This window comes from Monodon monoceros, unplaced genomic scaffold (assembly GCF_005190385.1).
Source record: "Monodon monoceros isolate NGI ecotype Baffin Bay Population unplaced genomic scaffold, NGI_Narwhal_1 Super_Scaffold_8, whole genome shotgun sequence".
NCBI classification, from domain to species: Eukaryota; Metazoa; Chordata; class Mammalia; order Artiodactyla; family Monodontidae; genus Monodon; species Monodon monoceros.
In genome coordinates this window covers 29,737,385-29,747,356 of record NW_021703785.1, presented here as the reverse complement: position 1 = coordinate 29,747,356, position 9,972 = coordinate 29,737,385, and the positions used below count along the sequence as shown (strand labels likewise).

The 9,972-nt window shown below is 41.9% G+C and overlaps 1 protein-coding gene across 2 annotated transcripts in view; it reads left to right on the top strand.

Annotated features, from left to right (window-relative positions):
* The first annotated feature begins 5,447 nt into the window (after nt 1-5,447).
* Nucleotides 5,448-9,972, top strand: part of UCHL3 (ubiquitin C-terminal hydrolase L3) — a 44,062-nt gene continuing 39,537 nt past the window's right edge. Inside the window, exons 1-2 of one of the 2 annotated variants that reach the window (XM_029210482.1) lie at nt 5,448-5,536; nt 5,652-5,663. In XM_029210482.1, coding sequence (XP_029066315.1) covers nt 5,495-5,536; nt 5,652-5,663 — 54 coding nt within the window. In that variant the 5' untranslated portion in view covers nt 5,448-5,494. Of the gene's footprint in view, nt 5,537-5,651; nt 5,664-5,699; nt 6,310-9,972 lie in introns of those variants that run through there. The other variant, XM_029210483.1, reaches the window with a different exon arrangement.

Sequence of the window (9,972 nt, the reverse complement as noted above, 5' to 3'; positions counted from 1 at the left end):
TAGTGGGGGCTCCTCTTCGTTGCGATGCGCGGACTTCTCACTGCGGTGGCTTCTCTTGTTGCAGAAGCACGGGCTCTAGGCTCACGGGCTTCCGTAGTTGTGGCTTGTGGGCTTAGTTGCTCCAAGGCACGTGGGATCTTCCCCGACCAGGGATCGAACCCTGGTCCCCCGCATTGGCAGGCAGATTCTTAACCACTGCGCCACCAGGGAAGTCCCGATATGTTCTTAAGTACTGCAAAAAGGCTATGTTTTAGGATGGTTATTTGGCAATGCAACAAAGGCTAAAGGCAGATACAGCATGAAGACAGCTGGACATATTCCTATTATGACAAGTAATATAAGACAGAGTAATCATGATGGTGTGCCATGAATGAGTTACAGGTGTGTAGCGAAATTGACACCCCCCCCCCCATAGCCCTAAGGAAAGCCAGGTGAGGCCTCATCCTAGAAGATTCCCTGAGCTGGTTATGACTGCAATGACAACCTTATTTGATTAAGTCAGGTGTTGTACAAATACCGAATTTCATCAATTGTTAGATGCATATTTTTTCGCATTTGACTGCTGAGAAATCATACTGCACATTGCATCAGATGGCTGCTTACAGTGGCGGGTAGGCAGGCAGCAGGTGTGACTCAGTTGTTTTTGCAGGTGTATACGTGAACTTGGTTACAGCTGTTCAACACTTTTACTGAATCACGGGTATTGCTGGCTGTCTACATACTATGTTTAAATGCCATGTGAAATGCCTTTAAAAAGACTATGCTGTTGAGCAGCTAAGCCCGTGCGCCACAACTACTGAGCCTGCGCTCTAGAGCCCGCGAGCCACAACTACTGAGCCCACGTGCCACAACTACTGAAGCCTGCGCGCCTAGAGCCCGTGGTCGGCAACAAGAGAAGCCACCGCAATGAGAAGCCTGCGCATCGCAACGAAGAGTGGCCCCCGCTCGCTGCAACTAGAGAAAGTCTGCACACAACAACGAAGACCCAACGCAGCCAAACTAAATAAATAAATAGATAGATAGATAAATAAATAAATGTTCCTTTTTAAAAAAAAAGATTATGCTGTGATTTGGCATAAAAAAAGTTACCAGGAATGGAACCAGGCATGGAAAGAGAACAGTGTGTTGTAAACTTAGATCAGTAAGGCAAATATGGGTTATTGGAGGAACGACCAAAATTCCATGTGTTCTTACAAATCAACCAAATTACAATTCCTAAAAAGGTGGATATACTTGAGTAGATAAAACAAAAGTGTTGCTTATTTCAGTTCAAGGTTGGAGAAGTTGCCAGAACCCTCAGAATATAAGAAAGAAATTTATAAAAATGAGAGAGCAGTTTTTGAGTCTCAAATACTTTCGTTAAGACATCAAACATCAGTTTGTCAAAAACTTCCCAGTATGTTTGAATAGAAGCTGCTGAATTTGCAACAGTTGCTAAAAAAAATGAAACTATGAGTTTAGTCATGTAGGAAATAACATTTTTTGGAGGTTCAACTGCATGTTTTTATTTGGTTATTAGAATTTGGGGCAGCTGTATCAATTATCTGACGACTCCTTTGAATTTGAGTATGAAAAATTTTGGTAGATATAGCAATTAGGTGTTGCTGTGTAAAAAAGTCCTGCCCCCCCACAAATTCCCAATGTCATATTACAAACAAACATTTATTTAGCTTACATGTCTTGGGGGTTAGCAGTGAGTTGGCCAGTGGAGGCTGGGCTCAGCTGAGGTGTTTCTGCTATGTTCCACGTGTCCTTACTCTCTTCCTGGAACCAGGAGGCTGGCCCAAGCTCATTCTTCTCCAGGTGATGACACAAGTACAAACAGCAAGCAGAAACTTATTCAGGCCTGGATTTCGAACTGGCATACAATTATTTCTGCCCCATTTCATTGACCAAAACAAATCACATGGCTGAACTCAATGTCAAGGAGTGGGTAAATATACAGTTAATTCTCATTATAAAGCTACCATGAATGCTGAGTTAGTAAATACTGAACCATTGCTCCTAGTGGAAACAGGTTAGGTTCCTGTGAGCCTCTGGTCACATTTTAATCAACAAATCAACACATTTTTTATGTGTATTTTTGTTGAAAGTCCCCACATTTAATCTACATTGTTGATTCGTAAACACTGATCCCAGGGCTAACAGCACTGTAACTCATGCCTGAAGGAACTTACCTAATACATGTATTTTCTCTATAAGGCACATCACAGTCTTCCTGTGTGTGGGAACACAAAACAGCACATGAGCACAATGCTTGGGGCCATTTTATACAGTGAAATCATCAACAAAAAGCACACAAATGCCTAAAAAATGTGGCACTAAATAGACTGCACAAAGGACACATTTCCAATACAAGACCTTGAACAAGAAGGCAGAGCACAGACTTGCTTGACCTCAGCTGGGAACTCAATTTTTTTGCCACTCTGAGCATGTCTGTGAATGACCTTGAAAGTGACATGGGTACTGATTTGGGGGTTACAAATAAATGTTAGCAAGTAGATAAATTCAAAACGCAGAACCCATGAATAATGAGGATTGACACTACTTTGCCCCTAGTGGAAAAAACTTCAGTGTTATATGGCAAAGGGTATAGATAAAGGAAGAATTAAAACATAGGGATCTGGGCTTCCCTGGTGGTGCAGTGGTTGAGAGTCCGCCTGCTGATGCAGGGGACACGGGTTCGTGCCCCGGTCCGGGAGAATCCCGCATGCCGCGGAGCGGCTAGGCCCGTGAGCCATGGCCGCTGAGCCTGCGTGTCCGGAGCCTGTGCTCTGCAACGGGAGAGGCCACAACAGTGAGAGGCCCGCGTACCGCAAAAAAACAAACAAAAAGAAACATAGGGACCTTATACATATGTATAACTGAATCATTTTGATGCACACCAGAAAAACATTGTAAATCAACTCTACTTCAATTAAAAAATTAAAAAACAAAACAAAAAGGGAGCCAATAATGCAGAATCTTGGGCCCCATCTTAGACTTATTGAATCAAAATCTGCATTTCAGATTCCCTAGGTATTTGTATGTACATCCAAGTTTAAGAAGTACTGGACTCAATACCATGGTGGGTATATGCATGCCAGAGGCTGAGAATTAAACCCTACAAAGATCAGAGGCTACTACATACATAAAGTTTTTTTTTTCTTTAAGTTATTTATTTATTTATTTTGGCGGCATTAGGTCTTCATTGCTGTGCGTGGGCTTCCTCTAGTTGCGGTGAGTGGGTTTCTCATTGTGGTGGCTTCTCTTGTTGCGGAGCACGGGCTCTAGGCGCGCAGGCTTCAGTAGTTGTGGCACACAGGCTTAGCTGCTCTGCAGCATGTGGGATCTTCCCGGACCAGGGATTGAACCCGTGTCCCCTGCGTTGGCAGGCAGATTCTTAACCACTGCACCACCAGGGAAGTCCCTCATAAGGCTTTTATGGGTCCAAAGGTCTAGCCCATAATGGGACAACCTCTCTAAGATGAAGGATAAGCTATTGTACCCTGCAATTCCTATCAACAGGGAAGAGGCAGAGCACTTGGTGGGTTTCTGGCTTTTGGATGCAGCATACATCACATTTGGGAATACAGGTGCAACACGTTTATTGGGTGATATGGATGGCTGCCAGTTTGAGTAGATCCCTGAGCAAGAGAGTCCTCTGCAGCAAGTCCATGCTGGAATGCAGGCTACCTTCTGTTTGGCCCTATATCTCAGCAGATCCAATGGTGCTAGAGAGGTCCACGCTGTGTGGAGTCCTAGGGAAGCCCTAACAGGAGAGTCACAGTGCAGGGCCTCAAGGTTCTGGACCAACGCCATTCCTCTGACAGTAAGTCATTTGAAAAACAACCCCTGGCATGCCACTAAGAGCCTGGCTGTGCAACTGAAGTGATTATGCAACTATGGCTTCCCATGATGAGCTGGACATTTCAGATGTACCACCTCACAGCTGGGTGGTATTGCAACAATCTCTCAGATAGATAAGGAGAATGGGGAATCTTGGAAATTCCTTGGAAGTTGAATAGTGGCCAGAAGAACATGAGGGGGAGAGTTGGAAGTTCCCCAAGAAAGGCAAGCTCAGTGTAATTATCTTTTCCTCACTCCGTAACTGCTCCTCTCCCTGCATTCCCTCTCTTGGGTGCAGCAGTAACACGCACTCTACCCCAGGTCAGATCTCCGGAGTCGTCATTGACAGTGCGGGCTCAGCAGTAGGATACCCCCTTCAAACAGTATCTCTTTAATCTATGCCTGCCCCTCCTGCCCCTCCGTCACCGCTACTGCCTTAATTAAGTCTCTCATCATTCCGCTCTGGCAAATTTTCCACATTATTGAAAATGGGGTTTATGCATATCTGATTATTCCATTCACTCCTCAAATATTTGTTGAGCATCTACTATGTATCAGGCACTGGGTTAGGCTTTGGGGAAAACGATGTGAGGAATTCAAAAATGACATTGCTGCAGGCCTTATGGAATTCACAGCCTGATGGAAAAGAGAGATGAAAATTCTCCTTAAAATGCTTCAGCGGTTCCCCGCTGTTTTCAGTATGAAGCCCAGATATCTTGACCCGTTAGTCCCTTCCTATCTCTCCAAAACTGTCTCTAACCACTGCCCTTCAGTCTTGCAGGCTCTGCAGCCACAGTGCACACTTTCCCTTCTTCCGAGCACCCTCCTCTCTGACTGGCTACCATCGACTTTTTTAAGGGCTCACTCCAGCTGTCCACTTCCTCCAGGAAGCCTTCTGGACACTCCCTTTCCCCGTTAGCTGCCCTTTTGTGTAGTTTCAGCAACCTCATGCTACCACTATCACACGTGTATCACACTTCATTGTGATTCTTCGTTCTTTTGTCCACCTCTTCTACCCTACTGTAAGCTTAGCTTTGCGTACCCAACACTTAGTTACAGCGTCTGATTCATTAACAGGTACTTGACATTTTTTCTACACGGAACTGCGTAGGTATATAGAAATGTTCCCCACTCTGTAACAGCAGACAAGGCCGACATATCACTTCTGCACCCTGGCAAAGGAGCTTCCGAGCACGACTGGCGTCCCCTGGGTGCGGGGCTTCCTGACTGGCAGCGCCCAGGTCCCTCCCTCGACGAACAGGACTCAGCGGCGCGCCCCCTAGCGTCTCCGGCTGATGATACAGGCATGGGAGGGCGCCGGAGAGCACGCGGTCCCAGACCCGCGCTTGGCGCATGCGTGGCACTGGAGCAGTCGCGTCGGTTCGGAAGAGTCCAAGCGCGAGGGGAGAGAGCTGAGATTCTTTTCCCTTCTGCAATAGGAAGCTGACTCCTATTCTTTTCCTCTCCGATTGTATCTTAATTTAAAGTGAAAACCTTGACTTGTGGTTCTGTAGCGAGCGATAAAGGAGCTAGGGTGTTGTTAGACTTTTCTTCGTCTCTCGGCACCCCTCCCTCGGGGCGCAGGGTTGGACGGGTCCAGGTCAGGAGCAAGGGGGCGGAAGCGGCGGCGGCTGTCAGAGCTGGAGAGGGGCCGGGCGGAGTGGCAATGGAGAGTCAACGCTGGCTGCCGCTGGAGGCCAATCCCGAGGTGAGCGTGGCTCGGGTCTTGGCCTGAGGCCGCGGGCGGGGGCGGAGGGCACCGGGCTGCCGCCTCTAGTCCCGGGCAGTTTGTCGCTAAATAGTGTTCTCTGTTTCGTTTTCAGGTCACCAACCAGGTGAGTGAGGTGTCTTGTCGCTTGGGACCCTGGCCGCCTACACCCCTGCACTCCCCAGGAGTCTGGGATTTAACTCCGTGAGGGTCCTTCTTGCTCACCTTCAGACGGGCGTGCCCTGTTTGCGGCCGCTTCCCTTCCACCTGGGTCCTGGAGATGCTCCCAGCTGTCTCTGGTCCCATTCCCCGTCATCAGCATTTCCTGGGTTTTTTGGGTCAGAGGTTTTGAGGGACGTTCACCCTGTATTCCAGTTCCTCTTCTCTCTTCGTTTTGCCTCCTGCTAGTGCCGAATCCATGATTGTCCCAGCCCTGTACCTTCTAGGTGACTAATTTGCCTGCAACACCCGACTCCAAGCTTTGTAAAGGCTCCCACTCAGTCCTTGTAATCTCATCCGCCACTTGCACCATGAAATCATCTTCCAGTCATCTTCTCTCGTCCGATCAAGTCACTTCTCTTCTCCGCCACGCCCCCTTTCTCTTCCAGTTTCTTAAAAGTGGAATTTAGTTGCTTTTATACCATAGGAAAGCTCAATTCCCACGTCATCCTTTGCCAGCTACTAAGTTCGTTTGGGTGTTGGAGGTTCGGGATGGGGAAGGAAGAGGGAACATCTCGCAGCCTCTCGATCAAAAGGACAATAAGTGCTACCAGGTATAAACTTTTTATTTGCTCAGGTGTATTTTGTCTTCTCCTGTTTTTCATTCTCAACAGCAAGTTTACTTTTTACTGCCCTCTTAGTTTATCATACTTCTCCCCCCCCCCAATAATCTTCCTTCTCATCACCAAGGAATAATGATTCATCCTGTACTTCATTGGTTTTCGGTTTTGAAAGCTTGTAGAAAATTCCTTATATAAAGAAAGCAGATAGAAGTGCTTTATTTTAATGTTGTCAGCAAACTATTTTTTTATTCAGGTTTATTACATGCTATTGAAATGATTATTACTGCCTCAATTCTTGTCTCTTTAGTAATCTAGTAATTTAGTAATGAACAAAGCTTGGAACACAGCATATATCTTTCATGTTATTATTAAGGTGGCATTTCCTATCAATATTAATTTTCTTTTGTTTTACCCTCTTTGACATTTGTTGTTCATTTTTTTGCCTAAAACATTTTGACGGCTTTGTAAAGAAAAAAATTTTCCTTCTGAAGAAGTCAGTATTTACAACTTCTGATTTAGTGCCCTAGGAAGGAAGCATATTTCTCTCAGACCTAATTCCAGATATTTTTATAACTTTAGTTAAAAATCAATTTACCATATATCTGGGCTCTGTTCTATTCTATTGATCTATGTGTTTGTTTTGATTACTGTAGTTTTATTACTGTGGTCTTGAAATTAAATAGTATGAATTCTCAAACTTCATTCCTTTTCAAAATTGTTTAGGCTGTTTTAGTTTCTTTGCCTATCGATATAAATTTTAGAATCAGCTTGTCAACCTACACAAAAAATTTTGGTATGATTTTGATGACTAGGCCTATAGATATATTTTGGGGAAAATTAATATCATAACCATATTGAGTCTTGCAATCCATGAAGATGGTACCTCTCATCATTTACCTGGGTCTTTGATTTCTTTCAACAGTGGTCTGTTGTTTTAGCATGTCGATCTTGCACATTTTTATGTTTGTTTATACCTAAGTATTTAATGATTTTTGGTGCTATTGTAAATGATGGTGTTTTAAAATTTCATTTTCTAGTTGTCCATTGCTATGTATAGAAGTATAATTTATTTTTACATGTTAACTTTGTCCTGCTGCTGTGCTAAATTCACTTACTCTAGTGGCTTTTTTTGGTAGATGCTTCGGGATTTTCTATACAGACAGTCATATTCTCTGTGGTTAGACTGTGTTATTTTTCCCTTTTCAATCTGTATGCTTTTTATTTATTTTTCTTGTTGAACTAGTTAGGACCTTTAATACAAAATTGAGTAGGATGGAGAGAGAGAGGACATCTTTGTCTTGTTCTGGAACTTAGAGGGAAAACATTTGATTTTTGATCATTAGATATGTTAGGTGTAGGGTTTTGGTAGATGCTTTTTTATCAGGTTAAGGAAGTTCCCTTCTTTTCCGAGTTTGCTGAGAGATTTTATCATGGATCACTGTTGAATTTTCTTAAATGACTTTCCTGTATCTCTTGAAATGATCGTTTAAGGAAGAAATAATACTAATCCTACATAAACATAGAAGAGGGGGGCACTTCTCAACTCATTTTATGGCCAGCATTACCAGACAAGCTGTAATAAGAAAAACTGCAGACTCTCCCTCATGAACATGGATGTAAAAATCCTCTACAAAATACTTGCAAAGAGAATGCAGCAGTATATAAAAAGGATAGTGTATCTTGATGAAGGGCCATTTATTCTGTTATTGCAAAGCTGGTTCACTATTCTAAAGTCAATCAGTGTAATTAACTGTATCAACAGACTAAAAAATACAATCGTTTTTAGATGATACCATTATTATTTTTAATGAGATGTAAGCTTATATAATTGGAAACATATTCTAAACCTACATTCTAATTGGAAACCTTTGTTCCTAAGTAATCTTGGTAGACTATAAAACACATTCACTTATTCACATCAATTAAATAATATTTGAGGGGCACCTTTTGGAATACCAGATACCTGCGCAGGAGCTGGTTATATTTGGTGATGAAAACATTTATGGTTTTCTGCTTTTCAGTCCATTGGGAAGACAGACAATAAACAAGTAAGCAAACAAATAGTTAGCAATTATTATAAGTGCAGTGGAGAAAATTAATGGTACAGTGATGAAGACCATCAGGGAAAACATACTAGGTTAGATGGTCACAGGAGGCCATTCTGTGGTGACATAAACAGAGAAAAGATATTATTAGTATATGATTGTCCACTATTTCTGGCATGCTTTGGTGTGGTTAAGTTTGTTTTAAATTTATTTTTTTAATTAAAAAATTTTTTATGTTAGTTTCTGCTTTATAACAAAGTGAGTCAGCTATACATATACATATATCCCCATATCTCTTCCCTCTTGTGTCTCCCTCCCTCCTACTCTCCCTATCCCACCCCTTTAAATTTATTTTTTAAAGAAGTAATGTACATTTAGTGGGAGAATGGACAAGTATCTAAGAAGTAATCAGTTTAACCAAAATTTTTGTAGTTGTTTCTTTATTCTCTTTATGTTAGTGGCAGAACTGAGACTCGAAAATGAATGGAAATTTAATTAACTCACTCAGAATTTGGAAAATTTATAAATTAAGCCACAGATTAATCCCAACAACAATACCCATCCCCACCTTTTCTTCTTTCCTCAATTGAATGGAATCATAGGCCTTTTACTTACCTTGATTTCACTCTGTTACCATTTGTTGGTTGCATGTGTCATTATACTCAGTATGAGCAAACACTGTTTAATGCTCTAACAATGCCTAGTTGGTGTAAGAATGATTAACACATGTCTACTATATGAAGATTGTTAGTAACTGTTAGACGTTAACTAGTAACCATATGTCTCAGTAGATGTGGTAAGTAGTGATTTCTTTTGTTGGTTTATATTGCTGTCACTGCCTTCTCAGGATATTTTGTCTTGCTATAGGTAGGACTTACTTAGAATAAAATCAGTTAAATGATAGAAAAAATTATTTTAAAAATTGAAGCTCCATTTTATTTACATATGCATTTAAGGGGTAATAGCAGCTTGTAGCTGATGGAAAGTTACAGGTAATTAAGCATCAGGAATTATAACATTTTTTTTAAAAGAACATTTTGTGATGTGGGCAATCATAGAATTTCTTTTTATGACCACACTAGATTTTCATCTTGATTATGTTTTGTGATTTGAGTATTGCACAGCCACATTATGTAATTTTAAATATTGTGTTTTAGAACCACCCATTTCTGATGTGGAAATTCCCTAGAAATATTCCTAATTATGGATTTTATTGAATAGGCAAAATATTTTCTGGCTGAAGGAAAAGAAATTTACAACTAAATTGTATTTCGTTGCTTAGTGTTGGAAAAAGATTTAGAAGTCATGTGCTAAATTATTGCCATGAACATACAAATATTCATTAGTTAGTGTTTCCCACCTTGGGAAAAACACCCTTGTTACCCTGACCTCCTCTACTACCTCCTCTCTGTTTCCCTTCTTTGTAAATTTTCACAAAGCATTGTCCATAGACGCTCTTGCTACTTTCTTATCAGCGTTTTTTTTTTCCTGTATTCACTCCCATCTAGTTTGCTTCTATCCTCACCATTTCACAGTAACTACTTTTCTCAAGTTTACTAATCACGACTTTGCCAGATCCAGTGTTCACTTTTCTGTCACCATTTTTTTG